Source organism: Procambarus clarkii, chromosome 76 (assembly GCF_040958095.1).
Source record: "Procambarus clarkii isolate CNS0578487 chromosome 76, FALCON_Pclarkii_2.0, whole genome shotgun sequence".
In the NCBI taxonomy this organism is placed as follows: domain Eukaryota; kingdom Metazoa; phylum Arthropoda; class Malacostraca; order Decapoda; family Cambaridae; genus Procambarus; species Procambarus clarkii.
The window spans coordinates 3,221,613-3,246,967 of NC_091225.1; the positions used below are offsets into that span (position 1 = coordinate 3,221,613).

Here is a 25,355-nt window from a genome sequence, read left to right on the forward strand (position 1 = left end):
TATATATATAACTGAAAACTCACACCCCAGAAGTGACTCGAACCCATACTCCCAGATGCCACGCAACTGGTATGTACAAGACGCCTTAATCCACTTGACCATCACGACCGGACATAATGAGGTGATAGCCGAGGCTATTTGAACCACCCCACCGCCGGCACTCGGATAGTAATCTTGGGCATAGCATTTTCATAGCGTCTTGTACATACCAGTTGCGTGGCATCTGGGAGTATGGGTTCGAGTCACTTCTGGGGTGTGAGTTTTCAGTTGCATATTGTCCTGGGGACCATTCAGGCTTGTTCGCATTTGTGTTCCTCACGTGTGCCCCAAAGAATGAGGTGATTTGGTAAAATGCTATGCCCAAGATTACTATCCGAGTGCCGGCGGTGGGGTGGTTCAAATAGCCTCGGCTATCACCTCATTATGTCCGGTCGTGATGGTCAAGTGGATTAAGGCGTCTTGTACATACCAGTTGCGTGGCATCTGGGAGTATGGGTTCGAGTCACTTCTGGGGTGTGAGTTTTCAGTTGCATATTGTCCTGGGGACCATTCAGGCTTGTTCGCATATATATATATATATATATATATATATATATATAGTAGATATATACCTTAGTGAATTTCCTTTCTTAGCCTCAGAGGAAAGCACACATAACGTATTAGAAGGAATGTTTAGGTCCCCTCCAATACAGTTTCTATATTCTTTTCTCCTACCACCCAATTCCTTTTGTGTTTTGGACTTTATTAGATATTTAAAGGTTACAAGATGTACATTAGTTAATACAATGAGTGTTTAAATTTTATGGATCTCTTAGAGCTCCTCCGCTTCTGGACAGGAACCGAGGACGCAGCAGGCGTTTTCCCTCTGGATCGCCAAACTGAGGCGCTGAAACAAGAAACTGCCAGCCCTTAGGGTCTCGTGTGGTGTCAATGAGCCTGGAGCCCAATTCTTTGAGGAATCCCAAGACACTCCTACCCCAGGGGCACATGCATCATAGATGCTTTGGAAACAAAGGTATATTGACCTTCTAGTCGCCTGTACTTGATTGATTTTGCTGTTTTCCTGTGGTTGGCCGCCCCGCCTGCTTGATCAGCACCGAAGTGTATGTAGGTGTCAGCCAGGGTGGATACACATGTGTAGTCCCACATCAGCTGTATAACCCTTTTCCAGAGGTATATTGTGATGCCATCTGGGCGAAGTGCAGGGTCATCAGGGTTTTGGTCCTCTAGGATGCGAGTTTCTCTCTCTGCTTGGCACTGAGCTGAGGCAAAGCTGTCTTCAGTGAAAACATGCAATCCGATTATATCAGAAAGGACTCCTCCCATGAAAGGTCCAAACCTAGGCTGACAGGAGCAATGAAACTCCTTGACAAGTTCAGTATTCTGATCAAATGGCTACTAGATTGTTAAAAGTCATTGAAAGCCGAAGTTATTCAATGACCCAACAGCTCCAATTAGACCACAGACCAGAAGTTCGTTTTCATTGACTCAATTCACTTTATGAAAGAAAACGAGCCACACCTTTGAACAACAATTGCAAGTTAATGTTCAAACTTGTGGCTCGTTTTCACTCATAAAGAAACTTGTGTCAATGAAAACGAACTTCTGGTCTGTGGTCTACTTGGAGCTGTTGGTTCATTGAATAGCTTCGGGTTTCAATGACTTTTAACAGTCTAGCAGCCATTTGGTCAGAGTACTGGACTTGTCAAGCATGGGAGGAGTCCTTTCTAATATAATCAGCTTGCGTGTTTGTGCAAGTTAATGTTTACACACACAAACACACACAGAAAACTGGTCTCGAGGGTCATGGGAGGGGGACTCGTCGCGCCGCGCTCGTCAATAAGGTTTCATTTTTCGGGACATCAGAGGGATACGCGGGAAATTCGGTGTTCAGTGATAATACAATGTGCAACACACCAATTAGAAACTAGCAAATTTGTGAATTGTGTCCGATAGTGCATATTAGACAAGATCAGGGGTACGACAACAGTGCCAGGACAAGCACGTTTGCCACTGCTTGGTCAGAGTGTACACAACTAGATGTGATGGTGAAGATTATAACAAATAGTGAATAGGGTAGTGAAGAAGTGATTCTAAACGTGTAGCATTAGAACTATATTAGTGCTAAGGGGAACAAGAAGCAGATTACTGGTGATGTATAGCGACAAGTTGGAGGGACCTACGCCTGGCAGCGGCGTAGATGTAGACCAGCAGGCCTACAAGGAGTAAACAAGACTGTCATGAGTACTTTTAACATCTGTTTGTGCTGTGGGATGTTTTGAATTGGCGGTAAGGTAAGGCCTCTCAAAAAATTTGTCAATCAAACGGGGTACAGTGTTATTGCATTTTAATAGTTAGTCTTGGATATAAGTTAACAAACGGAAACGAACCTCAAGGGAAATATTCGGCTCATGTGGGAACTAGTTTGTAGCACCCAAGTGTGAAAAATAAACTACGCCCTACACCGAGGCAACCATAGGGCCCACACCCTCCCATAACTCTCCCACTCTAATCCGCTCCACATACCCTCACCATCCCCTCCCTCTTTCCCCACCTCCCCCTATACACACAGACACACACAGACTCTCTCCCTTCCTTCTCTCCCCCCTCCCTCCATCCTCCCAATTCTCTCTCCCTCTCCCTCTCCCTCTCCCTCTCCCTCTCCCTCTCTCTCTCTCTCCCCCTCTCTCTCTCTCTCTCTCTCATAGGGAAGACATGGCAGGGACACGAACTCGGGGTGACAAACGCAGGAGGACAACCATGGCAGGAACAAGCTTGGAGGAAGGGAAGAGACAGAAATCTTGGTTTAGGGATACAATAGAACACATGCGGAGTGAATTCAGGGAAGGACTGAGGGTTATGAAGAAGACAGTATCCAACCTGCAGGATGAGCTGAAGGCAGCAAAGGATAAAATAAAAAGCTTGAAAGAAAATCCTACCCAGCACCAGACGCAAACCATCCAGCAGGGTGATGGTAATTTTCCTGTTGAGGGGAATCTTACAATACAACCCTCATTTGCAGAGTTGCTTAAAGGAACCTTGAAGCTAGGTCTGCAGTAAGGGAAATTGCCATGGAAGTGGCTTCCTCTCAGGAAGCAGCTAGATGTACTACCTGGCTGATAGAGAGAAAAAGAGCAGTAGTAGTAGCAGGCATTAAAGAGCAAACAGGGACCAGCCCAAAGGAGCAGAGAGACAAGGACAAAAATATAGTTACCGAGATCCTTAAAGAGGTAAGCGTGGGAGGGAACTGACCAAAATGTTGAAAAGGTTTTCAGGCTTGGAAAGTACAACAAGGACAGAGACCGAATGATAAAGGTGGTATTCATGAGCGAGAACACGAAAGAGGAACTGTTAGCAAGGAAGAGCAATCTAGCAAATGTACAGAAGTTATAAAAAAGTATTCCTGCATGAGGAATATGACAAGGGAAGAGAGAAGGCGGGCAGCAGACGCAAGGAAGGAGCCCAGGGAGAGAGAAAGGAATCAGAGAACCACAACCCCGAACCCTACAATCCTAGAGGGGAGTGAGGAACCCTCCTCAAACAGTGCAACAGCCACAAGGAGTGGAACACCACCCCCACATTCTACCCAACAGACACCCTACCTGCCCCATGCCCTGTCAGCCCCCCACTAAGTACCCACCTAGGGCACCCTCCCCTCCTCCCACTCACCCCTCTCCCCAGGACCTTCCTTCTCCCCTTCCCCCAAGCCTTCCCTTCTCCCACATGCCCTCCCGTCTCTCCCACCCCCAAGCCCTCCATTCTCCCCCACCCCCTAAGCCCCCCCCCACTCTCCCCCACCCCAGCTAGGCCTTCCCCTCTCCACCACTCCCCTAAACCATCCCCTCTTCCTCACCCACCTCAGCCATCCCTTTACCCCATCTCCCCCCAAGCCCTCCCCTTTTTCTGCCCCCCAAGCCCCCCTTCTCCCCCATCCCCCCAAGCCTCTCCTCCCTCCCCCCATGCCCCCCAAGCCTCCCTGTCTCCCACACCCCAACCCTCCCCTTCTCCAACCCTCACCCTCTCACTCTCCCTCAATCCTCCCCCTCTAATCCACCCTTCCTTTCCCCCTTCCCCCCCCCCAAGCCCTTCCTCTTCCACCAGTCTCCCCGTACCTGATCCTCCCAGCTCCCACTCACCCCACATCCCCCCACCCCCTAGAGGAGAAGCAGAAGAGAGTCAGTTTCAGGGTAATGTACTTGAACATAGATGGGATCACAAGCAAGGCAAGTTAACTAAGGAAAGAGCACAAGAAATGAACCCAGATGTAATCGGATTCACTGCTACAAAACTCTCAGGAATCATAATGAATGCCATGTTTCCCCAGGAGTACACAATAATAAGGAAAGAGAGGAAGGTAGGGGAGGAGGCAGAGTGGCCCTACTAATGAGAAAGGAATGGAGTTTAAAGGAGATGGCTATCCTGGGCTGTGAGGGCTTCAGAGACTACATAGCAGGCACCATGACAATGGGAGGACCAAGAATAGTAGTAGCAGTAATATATAACCCTCCACCAAATAACAGAAGACCCAGTCAAGAGTATGACAACAACAACATGGCAGTTAACACTATACTTGAGAGGGCAGGCTCTGCTTCCTGTAGAAATAGATCCCATCTGCTCATCATGGGGGACTTCAATCACGGAAGGATTGACTGTGAGAACAAGGACCCGAATGGTGGCGAGAATACGTGGAGAGCCAAACTATTGGAGGTGGTGACTAAATACTTTTTAAACCAGCACGTCAGAGAATCCACAAGGATGAGAGGAAATGACGAACCAGCGAGACTCGACCTAGTCTTCACTCCGAACAACTCCGACATAAGAGAAATCGGTTCTGAGACCCCAGTATGAATGAGCGAAAACAGTGTACTGGCGTTTGAGTACCTGATTAAAAAAAGGGTTATTGAACTCAAGGAGAGGTACTGAAAACAAAAAGCTGGCATTCCGAAAAGGAAACTATGAGGAGATAAGAAAATTCCTAACAGATATAGCATGGGAAACAGAGCTCAGGGGAAAGACTGCCCAAGACATGATGGACTGCATCACGCACAAGTGCAAGGAAGCATCAAACAAGTTTGTCCCAGTCCAAAAGGAAAACAGTGAAATGAAGATGAGAAACCCATGGTTTAATCAGAGATGTGGGCTAGCTAAGCAGCAAAGTAAAGGGGCGTGGAGAAACTACGGGAATAACAGGACACTTGAGGGCAGAGAAAGATACCAGAGTGCCAGGAATGAATATGTCAGGATGAGAAGAGAGGCAGAAATACAATACGAAAATGACATCGCAAGCACGGCACTCAGCCTAAATTGCTGCAGTGTTACGGTGCCTTCTCCTATTTCTTTCGTTTGCCTCCTTTAAGAGTCATATCAGCTCTCCCTACTGATTCTCTGAGGTACAGGGAGTCTGTTGGTATATGTGGCGACCAGACCGGCCGCCAGATAAGGGAGAAATTTACATCATAAGTTTGTAGGTAAAAGGGAAAGTGGCGCCCAGATATAAATGAAAGAGTACCCCCCTACCTGCAGATCCGCCGTTTTGTAGAAAACGCTAGCCGTGTGCGGATTGGGTGGCGTGGGTCACTGGCGCCCAATCAGAGCCCGCCGTGACATCACCGAGTGCCCCGGGCGGCGCCAACGTCAGAGTTGACCTGACTGTGGAGGTGAGAGGATGCGCCTCGGTCAGCTCTCGAGGATTTGAGGCTCTACAAGCCTTATTCAGTGGATTAAACTAGCCATCGCAGCCCACCATCGTTATTGGAGACCCTGCGCTTCTGGGAAGCAAGAAAGAAGCCAAGTTCATTGAGCGGAGGAGTGCCAAACTTGCAAAATTGGTCGGCGACGACGCTGGGCGGCGCCGCTCGACGCTGAGGGTCTGAAAAGGTGTGGCGGGCAGGCTTAGCTGTGACCGAGTCACGTTCACTGACGATATTGGAGGGACAACACCGTTCCTAGGACAAGGAGCAACGGCTTGTGGAAGGGACGAGTGTGTGCATATAGTGACTAGCTCAGTGCCCACTGGTGAACCAGGATTGGGATAGCTGAATCTCTGGGATTGGATCGGCGATGATGCGAAGGCTTCAAGACCCCTGAGGACCTGTTGAACGTTCCTGGATCGTCAAGGACCGACTCAGGAAGCGTGGGAACCTCACACCATCGAGGGACAGGCGTCGTGAGCCAGGGATGTAAGGTAGATCAAATTTCCCTCCCATTACCCCTTGTTTGAGTAGGCTAGATAGGCCACGATATTTGCATTTGTATGTTGCAGCATATCATTAATACTTTAGTAGTAGGATAGGCTGCAGGGCAGCTTGTGTCCAGGACTGTTGGAGAGGACAGTGTGTGTGGACGGCAGGACAGTTGAAGAAGAGGTGCCGACGTGGCAAAGAGGCCCTTCTGTGAGAGAGTGTGTGACTCATGTCTAATCTGCCCAGTTGAAGGAGTGGTTGGAGGTCGTGAAAGAAGAGTTGCTGACGATCTCCAGATTTATTATCTTTATTTTCATTTTCATGTATTGCTTGTGATTGTATGTGTGATCATGTAATTTGTGTCAGTAAATTCACGCATTTTATCATTGTGTTTAAGTGTGCCTCCATTATAATAACATTCTCTATGAGCATACATGAGGGTTACCATAGTACCACCTAGGGAACGTCAGGTTCTCTATAGAAGTTCTTATCGCCTGGAGAGTGGTAAAGCAGCACAGACTTATATAAAAGTGTACCCTAAGCCATCCGACCAGTATCGGAGCCTGAATTGTGGTAACAAGCAACGTAGTGGCTGGAGATAGGTAAAGCAACACAGACTTTTATGGGAGAGTACCCTGGGGTGACGTTCTAGTGGCAGATCTATGGGAGCAGCAACACTCTGGCAACAAATAGTATAGAAATACACCCACTGAACTGCATCGCTGGGGTGCAGATATACTAACCCAGCTGGCGACCTTGTTAAGAAGAAGATAGGGAAGGCAGGTGGGAAAGGAGTTCCTGCAACCTTTTTGTCTGGCAGGCAAGACTCAGGGAATTTATTGTTATAAGGTGAGCCTGAGTCTTCCTTCACTTCTCCACGGGTCTAGGCCGGAACTTTTAACAGCAGTTTCCCTGTGGTTCACTGAAGGGCTCCCAGGGTGAATCAGTGGCACCCCTCTTTAGTGTTGGGAGCAAAGACCTGCGGTGGTGGGCACTGCTGGTCCTCTCCTGTGGGACCAAGGAGACTCCGGTGAATCCCGGGAGTCGGAGGGGCTGTGTATTCTGCCTTCTGAGCCCCTAGCAGCCGGTTTCTAGCGGAGCCCCAGCCCACCCTCGTGACAAGAACTGGCGACCTTTCCAGGATTCAAACCACGGTAGCCAAGAACTGGCAACTTTGCCAGGATGCGTGGATCAGGCTACAGTGTTGCAATGGTATGTTAATCAAGCTACAGTATTGCCCAAAATTCAAGACAGTGTCACCAGGGTACTAATATAGTGGGGCCAGTGACTTCAGTGATACTGTTACCCAACCAGCTAAGGGACTGAAACGGTGAAATTAGTACCTACTAACTTGTCTGTGCTGTCGTGTATGCTCGATGATATAGAGATGGGGGAGGATAAAGTAAAGGAATTTATTGAGACAAGGGATGAGAGAATTTTGGAAGAGTGTACCAAGGCACAGCTCCAACAAGTGGCAAACCACTTTGGGATCAGGTTGAGGACGACTTTGGTAGCGGAGCAAAGGATAGAGATCATGGCACAGCTCACAGCTCGAGAGGAGGCGACAGGTGAGGAGCCACCTCAAGAAAGGCCGTCTCAAGGAGAGTCGTCCCAAGAAGAGCCGTCCCAAGGTGACCGTCCCGACTAGAGCCACCCCAAGCGCCTACCAGTGTGGGGAGAACTCACAGTGAACATGAGAGCAGTGGAAGGTCCAGCTGTAGTAAGAGGAGCCTGCAACTGGAAATAACGAAGATGCAACTGGAAGCCCAGCTGCAACAAGAGGAGAGAGAAGCGCAAATGCAGTAAGAGGAGCACGAGCATGAAGCTCTGCTGCAGCGAGAGGAACGTGAAGCTCGGCTGCGGCAAGAAGGAGAGAGACAACTGCGACTGGAGGAGGTAAAGGCAAAGAAAGAAATCGAATTGCGTCGCGTTGATCGTGGGCTGCCCTCACTACCTGCACGGCGGGATGACCTCAAGATAAGGGAACGTGACTTACCTACGTTCGAACCTAAAGAAGCTGAGGCGTTCTTCGAACGGATAGCGACTCTGAAGGATTGGCCGGAAGATGATTGGGCTGCTCTGGTCCAGGGCAGGTTAGAAGTGTGAAGTAAGCGCCACAGGGGATTTTTTTTTTTCAGGTCCAATATCCCATGTAGCGCTTGGGGGTTTTCAGGTCAAATATCCCGTGTAGCGCTTGGGGGTTTTCAGGTCAAATATCCTGTGTAGCGCTTGGGGGTTTTCAGGTCCAATATCCCGTATAGCGCTTGGGGGTTTTCAGGTAAATATATAAATATCACGTGTAGCGCTTGGGGGGGTTTCAGGTGAATTTGGGGAGTCGCAGATTTGGGATTAAGGATTTCTTATGAGTGAGTAATTTCTGAGATTATAGAACTTTGTTAAGGTTTCTTATGATGAAAATAAGTTCATACGAGTTTGTTATGGGAGAAATTCAAATATCGCGTGTAGCGCTTTAGGGTTTCTTGGTGAATTTGGGCAGTCACAGATTTGGAATTAAGGAATTCTTATGAGGAAAATAATTTCTGAGATTTTAGAGGTTTGTTAATCGTTCTTATGAGGAAAATAAGTAGGAAAATCTTAAAGAAAATTTTTAGAAAATATCGTGTTTGTGTCACAGCATTTTCCAGGTGAACTCTACGGACAACCTTTGTCTGTTTTCAATAACCAAACATTTGGAAAAAGAGGCCGATTTGGAGTTAAAGGTTTCTTATGGGGAAAATAATTTCCGAGATTTTTAGAAAGTTTGTTAAAAGTTCTTATGATGAAAGTAATGTCATACGAGTTGTTAAAGTTCTTATGATGAAAATAATGTCACACAAGTTTGTTAAGAGTTCCTTTGGGAGAAATTCAAATTTTTCAGAGTTCAGTTTTAAGAAAATATTTCAGAGTTTCAAATAATCATAGAAGTTTATTTATATGTTTATGACCGAATTTGTAAAAAGACCACTTTCAGAGAATATTGTCTTAGATGTTTTGTTAGGGAAAACAGACAACTTAGCCATAACATTTAGTTTTATATCCATTTACGGCTTTTTCACCTGTAAAGACCAAAATTGAACAGAGTCCAGTTTGCTAGCAAAATTAGTCAGAGTCCTGTAATCTGTGAAAATTTGACAGAGTCCATTTTATACACAATTTTCGTCAGAGTCCAGTTTATACCGAAAATTCGCCAGAGTCCACTTTGAGAGCAAAATTCATCAGAGTCCAGTTCATGATCGAAATTAATCAGAGTCCAATTGAAGACCCAAATTTGACAGAGACCACATTTTCGCTACGAGCAGTCCAATCCCCCTGAAATTTTAAACAGTCATATTTCAGTCGTAGTAAATAAGATCAAGACAGTTACTGAGCTCCAGCTCTCGTCCCCCACCCTACTCCACCCTCAAGTCTTTGTTAATATCCTATCAATTCCCCTGAAATTTTTTACCCTCTGTATTTCAGACACCGTAAATAAGATAAAAAACAGTTAACGAGCTCCAGCTCTCGTCCCCACCTTAGTTCTCGCTCGTATCTTTGTAAATATTCCTATCAATTTCCCTGAAATTTTTACCCTCTGTATTTCAGACATAGTAAATATGATGTAAACAATTATATAACTCTAGCTCTTGTCCTCTGTCCAAGTTCACTCCTGTAAATTCATTACTATCAGTCCAAATCCCCCTGAGATTTAAACACCCAACTACATTTTCAAACATAGTAAATAAAAGCCAGTTCAGTTATCAAGTTTCAACTCTTGTCCCCCAGCTTAGTTCATTTTGTACAAGTTCTTTATTTTCCAACTAAATCACCTGAGATTTAAGATCACCTTATTTCTAACGTAGTAAAATTAATCAGGGCATTAGCCAAGCTCCATTTCCTCTGTCTTAGATCATCGAACATAATTATATCCGATCAAGTCCCTCTCCAGCCTAACTCTTTATCAGAGTAATCACCTTACCCTTTCCCTCCCTTACCTTCTCATCCCCTAACGTATCCAAACCTTCAATAATCATACATGTATTTGCATATTTTCTCTATATTCAGCTGTGTTCTTCACATTTTTTCCATGTTTTCTGTGTTCACTCCATGTTCTACAAATGTTCACAGCATGCTCAGTTCAATTTTTTTCTACCATTTTCGCCGTATGTTCACTATGTTCTTTGTCATGTTTTCATGTACATCATATGTTCTCTGTATAACTTTTATACTCAATATTCATGTTCTCAATGTTCTTAGCTTGTTCTTCACATGTTCAGTGTTCATTCTTTGTATTCCCTATGTTCCTTATCATGTCTACATATTCTCTGTAAGTTCATATTCCCTGCATGTTCACTCTATTCATCAACTTTTTCTTACATGTTTTCTGTGTTCGCCGTATGTTCACTGTGTTCATTCCCTTACTTAACCTCAATTTTTTATGTTCTTTGTTTCTTTAAGCCAATTTGTTTCTTCCATTCACTAACTAGTTTTTTGTCAAATAATATTATACTGCAAGTACAGTTCCCTCAACAATTTTAGTCACCCAGTTTTATTTGCAAAACTATGTCAAAGTAATTCTCGTAGTCAACTTAATAGTTCTACCAACCCTGTTCTTAAACAAATCTACACTTTATTCAGTTCCAAATTTACAAAGACAAACTTTTCTTGTAACGTTCCTTAACTAAAAGTCTTTCGCCAATCAACTAAAACATAGTCACTTTCGTCATTTCTCAACTAAACTTATTATCCAATCAACTAAAACATAGTCACTTTCGTCATTTCTTAACTAAACTTATTATCCAATCAACCATAAAATAGTCAAAGGAATCTTTCCAACACTGCTCATAACTAAACTTATTCCATACTCATCAGAAAATAACCGTGTTCTTCATGTTTCATTGTCATTTCATAACTAAAATTATCCATCAATCAACAGAAAAAGTCATATTCATCATTGTTCCTTACTAAAATTATGTTTCGTCAAGTAAGAACAAATAACCAAAGATATCTTTCATCGCTGTTCTTAACTGACATTATACTTTGGGGAGCACAAAAATAGTCTCCCTCATCATATTTTGTCTTTTTGCTTAACTAAAAGTATTCATCAGTCAACAAAAAAATAGTTACTTCATCATGTTTCCCTGTCATTTCTTAACTGAAATATCACTTCTCTCATCTAAAATAGTCATGTGTATCCTCTTTCTAACACTGTTCTTAACTAAAATAACCTTTCACTTCGCTAAAATAGTCATATTCATCATTGTTCCTAACTAAAATTATATGTCGTCAAGTAAGAAATATAGTTAAAGACACTCTTCGAAACATCAAGGACTTACTCAAAGACACCAAAGTTGCACTCAAAGACATCCATTAAGACATCAAAAACATCCTTTAAGACTTCAAGGGCACTCTTCGAGATATCAAAAGACACTCCCAAACACTCAAAAATTTACTCGCATCCTCAAAGTTATTCTCAGAGTCATCAAAAAGTTAATCTCAGAGACATAAAAGTTATTCATCTAAGTAACCTTTCGTTCGTCAGAGAAACTTTCTAAGACATCTTCGTTCATTAAAGTTAATCTCAGAGGCAGAAAAGTCATTCTCAGAGCTATCAAACTTGTTCTCAAAGTCATCAAAGTTATTTCAAGAGACGTCAAAGTTAATCTAAGACATCATCTTTCATCAAAGATATTCTCTCTAAGCCATCAATGTTTTTCTCTAAGACATAAAAAGTTATTCTCTATGTCATCAAAAAGTTATTCTCTGAGCTAACAAAATACTACTCATGTTCTCAAAGACATTCTCAAAGTCATCAAAGTTGTTCTAAGAGCTAACAAAAGTTATTCTCAGAGTCACCTTCGTTCTTCAGAGAAACTTTCCAAAACATCTTTGTTCATCAAAGTTATTCTCGGAGTCATCAAAAGGTATTCTCTAACTCACTTTTGTTCATTAAAGTTAATTTCTATGTTATAAAAGTTATTCTCAGAGACATCTAAAGTCAATCTTGCTCATCAAAGTTATTCTCTGTCATCAAAAAGTTATTCTCTGAGCTAACAAAATACTACTCATGTTCTCAAAGACATTCTCAAAGTCATCAAAGTTATTCTAAGAGCTAACAAAAGTTATCTCAGAGTCACCTTCGTTCTTCAGAGAAACTTTCCAAAACATCTTTGTTCATCAAAGTTATTCTCGGAGTCATCAAAAGTTATTCTCTAACTCTCTTTTGTTCATTAAAGTTAATTTCTATGTTATAAAAGTTATTCTCAGAGACATCTAAAGTTAATCTTGCTCATCAAAGTTGTTCTCTAAGACATAAAAGTTATTCTCAGAGTCATCAAAGTTGTTCTCTATGACATCAATGTTGTTCTCTAAGACATCAAAGATGTTCTCTAAATCATAAAAGTTAATCTCTAAGTCACCTTCGTTCGTTAGAGAAACTTTCCAATCCATCTTCGTTGATCAAAGTTATTCTCAGTCATCAAAGTGATCTCTAATTCATCTTCGTTCTCCAAAAAGTTGTTCTCTAAGACACCTTCGTTCATCAAAGAAACTCTCCTTCTTCCATCATGTTATTCTTTAAGACATCTTCAGTCATAAAATTTCTCTCCAAAATGTAACTAGTTCAGCTTTTCATACCAAACCTGCACTTCTGTTAAAATATATTTTCTTAGTCGCTTTACCCTAAAACTGTTCTCTGAACTACACTGCTCAAACCTACGTAACCTATCCTCTCCACCCAATGTTACTTAGTTAACGTAACGTTCCTACACCTAACTTTACCTATCCTAACTTAACTTACCTTACCTTTACCTATCTTACCTAACTTAACCTGCATAACCTAACTTTACCTATCCTAACATAACTTACCTTACCTTACCTAACTTAACCTGCATAACCTAACTTTACCTATCCTAACATAACTTACCTTACCTTACCTATCTTACCTAACTTTACCTATCCTAACATAACTTACCTTAATTATCATACCTAACTTACCTAACCTAACTTATCCTGCTTAACCTAACTTACCTACATTTACCTAACTTAACCTGCTTAACCTAACTTTACCTATCCTAACTTAACTTACCTAACTTAACCTGCTTAACCTAACTTACCTACATTACCTAACATAACCTGCTTAACTTAACTTACCTAACTTAACCTAACTTACATAATTTAACCTAACCTAACCTGCTTAACCTAACTTACCTTACCTTACCTATCTTACCTAACTTACCTAACTTACCATACTTAACCTAACTTACATAACTTAACCTAACCTAACTTACGTAACTTATCTTACCTATCCTAACCTAACCTAACTTACGTAACTTATCTTACCTATCCTAACCTAACCTAACTTGCTTTACCTAACTTAATCTTACATTCCCGTATCCTAACTTAACTTGTCCAACCAGACATGATCTAACTTACATAATTATTCCTGCTTGTCTTTTGTGTTTCGTCAATCATTGTCTCATATTCATTTACTCATTTCAAGGGTTAATTTCTCAAATGGACATTTTTGCATTTCAAGTGTTATTTGTTTAAGATTGGGTGTTTAACCATTTCAAAGGATTTTTGTTATATATGGGAATTTACTCGTTTCAAGGGCAAATTTCAAGGGCAAATTTGTTTTCACATATAAGTTCATTCTTTATCTTAGTAATAATAAAATTACAATAGTAAAGAATCAGATCTACTAATACTTGAAATTGAGAAAAAACAAGAGCGCAAGGGACTGAGAGCATGAAAAGAGGAGAAAAGAGTAAGGGAGCGGGCGGGAGGAAGAGAATGGGAGCATTAAGTCTTGAATTTGAGACACAAGAGATCATTTGAGCAAATGAGTGAGAGAAAGGGAGAGGAAGAGAGAGAATAAGGGAGAGAGATAGAAAAGGAGGGTTAGAAGGAGTAGGAGAAACAAAGTAAAAGAAGGAAAGAAGGTTAAGTGGGATGGTGGGTTTGGGTAAAAATATACAAAGGAGAAACAAAACAACATCTGAAAGGTTATGAAAAGGATAATATATTCAACAAATACGTCAAAAACACAATAAACTACATCTGAAAGGTTAGGTTAAAGGGTTGGGGAATAAGAACATATGATAGAACCTACTAAATACACTAAGATTACAAGAGGTTAGGTTAAGGGGTTGGGGAATAAGAACATATGATAACAAACATAATAAATACAACTTATGAGCAACTTGATGAACTTTAACAAATAACCCTTGATCTGTAAAAATGACCATTTGAGAAATTAGCCCTTGAAACGAGTAAATTCCCATATATAACAAAAATCCTTTGAAATGGTTAAACACCCAATCTTAAACAAATAACACTTGAAATGCAAAAATGTCCATTTGAGAAATTAACCCTTGAAATGAGTAAATGAATGAGACAATGATTGACGAAACACAAAAGACAAGCAGGAATAATTATGTAAGTTAGATTATGTCTGGTTGGACTAGATAAGTTAGGATACATCAGTTTGGGAATGTAAGATTAAGTTAGGTAAAGCAAGTTAGGTTAGGTTAGGATAGGTAAGATAAGTTATGTAAGTTAGGTTAGGTTAAGTTATGTAAGTTAGGTTAAGAAGTAAAAGTTAGGTTAAGTTAGGAAAGTTAGTTAATATAGGTAAGGTAAGGTAAGTTAGGTTAAGCAGGTTAGGTTAGGTTAAATTATGTAAGTTAGGTTAAGCAGGTTAAGTTAGGTAAGTTAAGTTAAGCAGGTTAAGTTAGGTAAGTTAAGTTAAGCAGGTTAGGTTATGCAGGTTAAGTTAGGTAATGTAGGTAAGTTAGGTTAAGCAGGATAAGTTAGGTTAGGTTAGGTATAATAGGTAAGGTAAGGTAAGTTATGTTAGGATAGGTAAAGTTAGGTAAGATAGGTAAGGTAAGGTAAGTTATGTTAGGATAGGTAAAGTTAGGTTAAGCAGGTTAAGTTAGGTAAATGTAAGTAAGTTAGGTTAGGTTAGGTATAATAGGTAAGGTAAGGTAAGTTATGTTAGGATAGGTAAAGTTAGGTAAGATAGGTAAGGTAAGGTAAGTTATGTTAGGATAGGTAAAGTTAGGTTATGCAGGCTAAGTTAGGTAAGATAGGTAAAGGTAAGGTAAGTTATGTTACGATAGGTAATGTTAGGTTAAGCAGGTTAAGTTAGGTAAGGTAAGGTAAGTTATGTTAGGATAGGTAAAGTTAGGTTATGCAGGTTAAGTTAGGTAAGATAGGTAAAGGTAAGTTAAGTTAGGATAGGTAAAGTTAGGTTTAGGAACGCTACGTTAACTAAGTAACATTGGGTGGAGAGGATAGGTTACGTAGGTTTGAACAGTGTAGTTCAGAAAACAGTTTTAGGGTAAAGTGACTAAGAAAATATATTTTAACAGAAGTGCAGGTTTGGTATGAAAAGCTGAACTAATTACATTTTGGAGAGAAAATTTTATGACTGAAGATGTCTTAAAGAATAACATGATGGAAGAAGGAGAGTTTCTTTGATGAACGAAGGTGTCTTAGAGAACAACTTTTGGAGAACGAAGATGAATTAGAGATCACTTTGATGAGTCTGAGAATAACTTTGATCAACGAAGATGGATTGGAAAGTTTCTCTAATGAACGAAGGAGACTTAGAGATTAACTTTTATGATTTAGAGAACATCTTCGATGCCTTAGAGAAACAACATTGATGTCTTAGAGAACAACTTTGATGAACAAAGATGTCTTAGAAAGCTTCTCTGATGAACGAAAAGATACTTAGAGAATAACTTTGATGACTGTATTTAACTTTTTGATGGCTCTGAGGACAGTTTTGTTGAACGAGGATGTCTCAGAAGGCTTCTTTGAATAACGAAGGTGACTCTGAGAATAACTTTTTGATGACTCTGGGAATGACTTTGTTGTCTTAGAGAATAACTTTGAGGGCTTAGAGAATGTCTTTGATGAACGGAAGGTTACTTAGAGAATAACATATCATGACTGAGAATAACTTTTGATAGCTCTTAGAATAACTTTGATGTCTTAGAGAATAACTTTAGATGTCTCTGAGAATAACTTTTTTGAACGAAGATGTCTGAGATTAACTTTGACGTCTCTTGGAATAACTCTGAGATTAACTTTGATGTCTTTGAAACAACTTTGATGAACGAGAGTGAGTTAGAGATTACCTTTGTTAACTCTGAGATCAACTTTGATGAACAAAAGTGAGTTAGAGATTACATTTGATTACTCTAAGATTAACTTTAGATGTCTCTGAGACAAACTTTTATAACATAGAAATTAACTTTAATGACCAAAAGTGAGTTAGAGAATACCTTTTGATGACTCCGAGAATAACTTTGATGAACAAAGATGTTTTGGAAAGTTTCTCTGAAGAACGAAGGTGACTCTGAGAATAACTTTTATTAGCTCTTTGAATAACTTTGATGACTTTGAGAATGTCTTTTGAGAACATGAGTAGTATTTGAATGCGTCTTTGGTGTAATGAAGAGTAACTTTGATGTCTCGAAGATATCTTGCAGATCAACTTTGATGACCGTGATTAACTTTTGTTGTTTTAGAGATTAATTTTGATAGCTCCGAGAATAACTTTTATGCCTCTGTGATTAACTTTAATGAACGAAGATGTCTTAGAAAGTTTCTCTGATGAACGAAAGGTTACTTAGAGAATAACATTTTGATGACTGAGATTAACTTTTTGATGACTCTGAGAATAACTTTGAGAATGCGAGTAAATTTTTAAGTGTTTGAGAGTGTCTTTTGATATCTCGAAGAGTGCCCTTGAAGTCTTAAAGGATGTCTTTGATGTCTCGAAGGATGTCTTAGAGTGTAACTTTGGTGTTTTTGAGTAAGTCATTGATGTCTCGAAGAGTGTCTTTGATTTCTCGAAGAGTAACTTTGGTGTCACGGAGAGTACCTTTGACTATTTTTCTTACTTAACGACATATAATTTAGTTAGGAACAATGATGAATATGACTATTTTAGCGAAGTGAAAGGTTACTTTAGTTAAGAATAGTGTTGGAAAGAGGCTAAACATGACTATTTTTCAGATGAGAGATGTGATATTTCAGTTAAGAAACGACAGGGAAACATGATGAAGTAACTATTTTTAGTTGACTGATGAGCACTTTTAGTTAAGAAATGATGAAAGTTATTATTTTTAGTTGATTGGATAATAAGTTTAGTTGAGAAATGATGAAAGTGACTATGTTTTAGTTGATTGGCGAAAGATTTTTAGTTAAGAAGTTACGAGAAAGGTTTGTCTTTGTAAATTTGGAACTGAATAAAGTGTAGATTTGTTTAAGAACGGGGTTGGTAGAACTATTAAGTTGACTACGAGAATTACTTTGACATAGTTTTGTAAATAAAAAACTGGGTGACTAAAATTGTTGAGGGAACTGTATTGCAGTATAATATTATTTGACAAAGAACTAGTTAGTGAATGGAAGAAACAAATTGGTTTAAAGAAACAAAAGAACATAAAAAAATTGAGGTTATGTAGGGGAATGAACACAGTGAACATACGGTGAACACAGAAAACATGTAAGAAAAAGTTGATGAATAGAGTGAACATGCAGGGAATAAGAACTTATAGAGAATATGAAGACATGATAAGGAACATAGGGAATACAATGAATGAACACTGAACATGTGAAGAACAAGCTAAGAATATTGAGAACATGAATACTGAGTATAAAAGTTATACAGAGAACATATGATGTACATGAAAACATGACAAAGAACATAGAGAACATACGGGGAAAATTGTAGAAAACAGAAAAATGAGAAAAACAGGTGAAAAAATTGAACTGAGCATGCTGTGAACATTTGTAGAACATGGAATGAACACAGAAAACATGGAAAAAATGTGAAGAACACAGCTAAATATAGAGAAAATATGCAAATACAGGTTGACAAGAGCTGGAGCTCAGTAACTGACTTGATCTTATTTACTACGTCTGAAATATGACTGTTTAAAATTTCAGGGGGATTGGACTGCTAGTAGCGAAAATGTGGTCTCTGTCAAATTTGGGTCTTTAATTGGACTCTGATTAATTTCGATCATGAACTGGACTCTGATGAATTTTCACAGATTACAGGACACTGATGAAATTTGAGCTTAAAACTGTCTCTGACTAATTTTGCTCACAAAGTGGACTCTATTCATTTTTAGGTATAAAATGGTCTCTGACGAATTTCTGTCTATAACTGGGCTCTGTTCAATTTGGTCTTTACAGGTGAAATAGCCGTAAATGGATATAAAACTAAATGTTATGGCTAAGTTGTCTGTTTTCCTTAACAAAACGTCTAAGACAATATTCTCTGAAAATGGTCCTTTTACAAATTCGGTCATAAACATATAAATAAACTATGAATATTTGAAACTCTGAAAATAGCTGTAAGGAAATAGGAGGAGGAGAGAGAGAGAGAGGGACGGTCCAGATATTATGGAGAAGATAAGATAAGAGGTGACCTGCATGAAGTGTCTGGCTGGCTGGCATAAGGTAAATAAAGGCGACGCGAGAGATTGTGAGGTAAGGGGGGGAGGGAGGGGGAGTGAGGTACGAGTGGGAGAGGCAGTGAAATGATTCAGATATATAGCAATATACTAGTTTCTAAGTAAGAAACAAATAAGAACTTTTAACAAAACTCGTATGATATTATTTCATGATAAGAACTTTAACAACTTCTAAAATCTGTGACTGACAAAATTTACCTGAAAACCCTGGCTCATAAACACGAATTTAAATTTCTCCCATAAGACCTTTAACAAACTTCTAAGTCTCGGAAATTATTTTTCTCATAAGAATTCCATACTTCTAAAATCTCGGAAATTACTCACTCATAAGAAATCCTTAATCCCAAATCTGTGACTCCCCAAATTCACCTGAAAACCCCGACACGCTACAGGGGAATTTCTAAATTCACCTGAAAACCCCGAAGCGCTACAGGGGAATTTTCTCCCAGAAAAAAAAATTCCCCTGTGGTGCTTACCCTCTACTACTGTGGTGCTTACCCTCTACTACTGTGGTGTACGCCGATAGCTGGAAACAACACATGAATCGACTGACGGAGTTGTTCCAACGGTTGGAAGAAACGAACCTGACCGTTAATCTGGCCAAGAGCGAACGAATTTGGAAAGGCCCGATTAGAATACTTAGGTTTCGTCGTGGGTCAAGGGGAAGTGACTCCAATAGACCAGAAAGTGATGGCAATCAAAGAATATCCGAATCCCAGGACGAGAAAAGAATTGTTACGATATCTAGAGATGATTGGATACTATAGAGGATTTTGCAAGAACTTCTCGACAGTGGTACACCCTCCGAATGAATTGCTATCTAAGAACGTGAGATGGAAGTGGGGGGAAGCATGCCAGGAGTCCTTCGAGAAGACTAAGATGTTATTAACCGAAGCACCAGTGCTGATTTTGCCCGACTTTGAGTCAGACTTTATCTTGTACGTCGACGCTAGCGACGTGGGGATTGGGGCCATGTTAGCTCAAGAGAAGGACGGAGTCCACCGTCCAGTGGCATTCTACTCGAAGAAATTCGAAAAGTACCAGAGGGCTTATAGTACAGTGGAAAAGGAAGCCTTAGCCCTGATCCTGGCACTGAAGCATTTCGACGTCTATGTGGGTGGAGGTACTAGACCGGTGCAAGTGTTCACCGATCACAACCCCTTGACGTTCGTGCACAGGATGAAGAACCCGAACCAGAGGCTGACAAGATGGGCCCTACAGTTACAAGAGTACTGGCTGGAAATCAGGCACATTAAAGGAAAGGAGAATGTGGTAGCAGATGCCCTCTCCCGGATTTACTAACTGATATGACTCTTATTTTAAGGGGAGGGGTATTTTACGGTGCCCTCTCCTATTTCTTTCGTTTGCCTCCTTTAAGAGTCATATCAGCTCTCCCTACTGATTCTCTGAGGTACAGGGAATCTGTTGGTATATGTGGCGACCAGACCGGCCACCAGATAAGGGAGAAATTTATGTCATAAGTTGGTAGGTAAAGGGGAAAGTGGCGCCCAGATATAAATGAAAGAGTACCCCCCTACCTGCAGATCCGCCATTTTGTAGAAAACGCTAGCCATGTGCAGATTGGTGGCGTGGGTCACGGGCGACCAATCAGAGCCCGCCGTGACGTCACCGAGTGCCCCAGGCGGCGCCAACGTCAGAGTTGACCTGACTGTGGAGGTGGGAGGACGTGCCTCGGTCAGCTCTCGAGGATTTGAGGCTCTACAAGCCTTATTCAGTGGATTAAACTAGCCATCGCAGCCCACCATCGTTATTGGAGACCCTGCACTTCTGGGAAGCAAGAAAGAAGCCAAGTTCATTGAGCGGAGAAGTGCCAAACTTGGAAAATTGGTCAGTGACGACGCTGGGCGGCGCCGCTCGACGCTGAGGGTCTGGAAAGGTGTGGCGGGCAAGCTTAGCTGTGACCGGGTCACGTTCACTGACGATATTGGAGGGACGACACCGTTCCTAGGACAAGGAGCAACGCCTTGTGGAAGGGACGAGTGTGTGCATATAGTGACTAGCTCAGTGCCCACTGGTGAACCAGGATTGGGATAGCTGAATCTCTGGGATTGGATCGGCGATGACGCGAAGGCTTCAAGACTCTTGAGGACCTGTGGAACGTTCCTGGATCGTCAAGGACCGACTCAGGAAGCGTGGGAACCTCACACCATCGAGGGACAGGCGTCGTGAGCCAGGAATGTAAGGTAGATCAAATTTCCCTCCTATTACCCCTTCTTTGAGTAGGCTAGATAGGCCACGATATTTGCATTTGTATGCTGCAGTATAGCATTAATACTTTAGTAGTAGGATAGGCTGCAGGGCAGCTTGTGTCCAGGACTGTTGGAGAGGACAGTGTGTGTGGACAGCAGAACAGTTGAAGAAGAGGTGCCGACGTGGCGAAGATGCCCTTCTGTGAGAGAGTGTGTGACTCCTGTCTAATCTGCCCAGTTGAAGGAGTGGTTGGAGGTCGTGAAAGAAGAGTTGCTGACAATCTCCAGATTTATTATCTTTATTTTCATTTTTATGTATTGCTTGTGACTGTATGTGTGATCATGTAATTTGTTTCAGTAAATTCACATATTTTATCATTATGTTTAAGTGTGCCTCCATTATAATAACATTCTCAATGAGCATACACGAGGGTTATCATAGTACCACCTAGGGAACGTCACGTTCTCTGTAGAAGTTCTTATCGCCTGGAGAGTGGTAAAGCAGCACAGACTTATATAAAAGTGTACCCTAAGCCATCCGACCAGTATCGGAGCCTGAATTGTGGTAACAAGCAACGTAGTGGCTGGAGATAGGTAAAGCCACACAGACTTTTATGGGAGAGTACCCTGGGCTGACGTTCTAGTGGCAGATCTATGGGAGCAGCAACACTCTGGCAACAAATAGTATAGAAATACACCCACTGAACTGCATCGCTGGGGTGCAGATGTACTAACCCAGCTGGCGACCTTGTTAAGACGAAGATAGGGAAGGCAGGCGGGAAAGGAGTTCCTGCAACCTTTTTGTCTGGCAGGCAAGACTCAGGGAAGATATTGTTATAAGGTAAGCCTGAGTCTTCCTTCACTTCTCCACGGGTTTAGGTCGGAACTGTTAACACCAGTTTCCCCGTGGAAACTTTTTTTTTTTTTAAATAGCACCATCTGTTGGACGTAAGAGCAACACACGCCGTAATCTCCGAATGTTCTTCACCGATTGCGTTGAAATTTTGACACAACGTTGAATTTGAATGGGCGCGTCTTTTTATATATCTACTATATAGATGCCACCCCCTATGACAGGTAAAACATGCGGTTTTTAAAAACAGCGCCATCTGTTGCACATAATAGCAATATTCACGCTATACTAAATATGTCACGAATTCCATTTCAATGTTTCTGATTGCATTGATAAATTTTATTTTCATAGATTTTGATTTATTTTATTTTTTATTGAATTATTTTGTGTGACATTGTGTTGGAACTGAGCTGTGTTGTTTCCCATACCGTTCATTTCGTAAATATAAGTATAGATGCCACACCTGTGACAGGTAAAACTATGCTTTTCTTGACAAACAGCGCCATCTGATGCATGTAAGAGCAACACACATGCTATACTAAATACGTTACAATTCCATTTCAAAGTTTCTGATTGCACTGATAAATTGAATTTTCATTGATTTTGATTTATTTTCATTTTTATTTAATTATTTTGTGTGAATTGTGTTGAAATTGAGCTGTGTTGTTTACCATACCATTCATTTCATGAGTATAGTTTATTTTTTATATTTTTCATATTTCATTTAGTTTTTTAACTGTTTTTCTTATATTTCATTAATGGGGAACATCAGACCCAATTTGGGATGGCCTCGGACGAGGAAGTGGGGAATGGTGGGGGATGACAAGGGGACGGAAGTGAGAGATGGTGGGGAGGACGCGGGGACAAGGGAAGGGTAATGGTGGGGAAGGACGAGGGGATGGGGGAGTTTGGGATGGTGGGGAAGGACGAAGGGACGGGGGAGTTTGGGATGGTGGGGACGAAGGGATGGCGAAATGGAGAACGGTGGGGAGGACAAAGGGAAAGGGGAGTGGGGCCTGGTGGGAAGGAAGAAGGGATGGTGGATCTGATCACAAATGTTATATCATTAATGCAAACACTCAAACGACAAGGCCGATGTGTACTTATCAACTGGGTGCCAAGTCATGTGGGAATAATAGGAAATAACGTTGCAAATGACGAAATGACGAAGCCGCAAAACTTGCAACTAAGAGAAGAAATGTAGACATTTACATCCCACAGAATCAATCACTGATTAAGAAAGTAATTAGAAACAGAGTAATGCCAAAGATGTACAGTGACCACAGCAAAGCAGATGCAAAATCAGGATCTGCGGGTTGGTACAAGAATTCAACCAACAACGAACCACTTAGTTTGATGAAAGGGAGCAGTAGAGCAACAGAAGTACACTTACATCGCATCAGGCTTCGATACCCATGTGAATGGAAAATAGGCATACAGGTTCCGGAAGATGAGAAGAAATGTCAGCACTTTGGAGAAATACCCGACAGACCACTGGAACATTATCTAACACAGTGCACAGTTACAAACCCATTAAGATTTCAACTTAGATTCAACAGAGCAAAAGAAGTTGTTAAACACATATGGCAAAATCTTACTAAAGCGACCATCCGAATCATAAATACTCATACTCCGCCCACGTAAAACAGAAGCAAATATCACTTAGTGGGCCAGCCAGAGGCTTAGGGCCCACGCAGGAATATCCCAGAAAAAAAGGGGATGGTGGAGTAGGGAATGGTGGGGAGGCTGAGGAGACGGATGAGGAGAGAATGGAGGGGAGGACTGTGGGACAAGGAAAGTTGCTGTGGCCGGGTACTGCTAGTCTATATAAATAAAAAGGGAAATGTTCGTTTGCTCAAAATCGCTAATCTCTGAAAGTTTTTCACAAATTGCGTTGAAATTTTCACACAATGTTCCATTCGCATCCGAGCAGATTTTTATATACATATTATATTGATGTCACCTCTGTGACGGAAAAAAACATTCGTTTTTGAAAACTGTGTTTTTCTTATGTTTTTCATGTGAGACAAATCTTCGAAACCTCTTTACTGATTGCTTTGAAATTTTAACACGACGTTGCATTCGAATAGGCGCGTGTTTCTATTCACTTACTATATTCTTGACTTGCCTGTGACCGTAGAAAACATGCTTTTTTTAAAAACATCGCCATCTGTTGGATGTAAGAGCAACACACGCTGTAATCTCCCAAAGCTCTTCATCGATTGCTTTGAAATTCTGACGCAACGTTCCATTCGAATATGAGCGTCTTTTTATATACCTCCTATATTGATGCCACCTCTGTGACAGGTAAAAACATGAGTTCTAAAAAAAAAGTGCCATCTGTTGAACATAATAGCAACATGCACGCTATACTAAATATATCACGAATTCCATTTGAACGTTTCCGATTACATTAATAAATTTTATTTTCATTGATTTCGATTTATTTAATTTTTTATTTACTTATTTTGTGTGACATTGTGTTGGAATTGAGCTGTGTTGTTTACCATACCGTTCATTTCGTAAATATAAGTATAGATGCCACACCTGTGACAGGTAAAAATATGCTTTTGATTGAAAAACAACTCCATCTATTTCATGTAAGATCAACACACATGCTATACTAGATATGTTACAATTCCATTTCAATGTTTCTGATTGCATTGATAAATTGATGTTTCATAGATTTTGATTTATTTTCATTTTGATTTAATTATTTTGTGTGAATTGCGTTGGAATTGAGATGTGTTGTTTACCATACCGTTCATTTCATGAGTACAGTTTATTTTTTTTACTTTTTCATACTTTCATTTCATTTTTTAACTGTTTTTCTTATATTTCAGTGATGGGAACATCATATTACTTGATGTTCCCAATTTTCTGATGGGAACATCAGACCATTTGGGAAGGCATCGGACGAGGGAGTGACGAATGGTGGGAATGACGAGGGCACGGAAGCTAGAAAAGGTGGAGAGGACGAGGGACGGGGGAGTTTGGGATGCTGGGGAGGCCGAGGAGACTGGTGAGGTGGGGAATTGTGGGGGGGGGGGGGGAATGGGGGTCACTGAAGGTTCTAGGGGACAGGAATATATACCAGCAGTACCCGGCCAATGCGCGACCTGGTACTGCTGGAATATATATATATAACAGGAACCGATGAAAGAGCATCCGAGGTCCCACACTATCTCATTGCCTGGGAGAGGATTGGAGTTCTGGTTGGTTAAATACCCCAGAATTCCTACCTCTCTTATGGCTTTTAAGTATGGTGTAGTGGATACAGCATGCAACTGCCACCTTGTTGGCCAGTGTTCGAGTCCCCTGGTGGGTTGAGTGTCTAAAAAGTTATAAACTTCAGCTACTGGAATAGGGTAGTCTGTGCATTAAGCATTTGACACTGAGTTTTCCCATATAACAGGAACCGATGAAAGAGCATCCGAGGTCCCACACTATCTCATTGCCTGGGAGAGGATTGGAGTTCTGGTTGGTTAAATACCCCAGAATTCCTACCTCTCTTATGGCTTTGAAGTATGGTGTAGTGGATACAGCATGCAACTGCCACCTTGTTGGCCAGTGTTCGAGTCCCCTGGTGGGTTGAGTGTCTAAAAAGTTATATATATATATATATATATGA

General features: G+C 41.1%; 1 protein-coding gene across 4 annotated transcripts in view; it reads left to right on the top strand.

Moving 5' to 3' along the window:
- LOC123771516 (probable glutamate receptor) overlaps positions 1 to 25,355 on the top strand; it is a 135,719-nt gene that overhangs the window by 85,682 nt on the left and 24,682 nt on the right. The window contains exon 12 of one of the 4 annotated variants that reach the window (XM_069313816.1): positions 837 to 1,138. The exons of the other annotated variants lie outside the window; for them this stretch is intronic. Within the exon in view, the coding sequence (XP_069169917.1) occupies positions 837 to 913 (77 nt within the window). The 3' untranslated portion in view covers positions 914 to 1,138. Of the gene's footprint in view, positions 1 to 836; positions 1,139 to 25,355 lie in introns of those variants that run through there. 4 annotated transcript variants of the gene reach the window in all.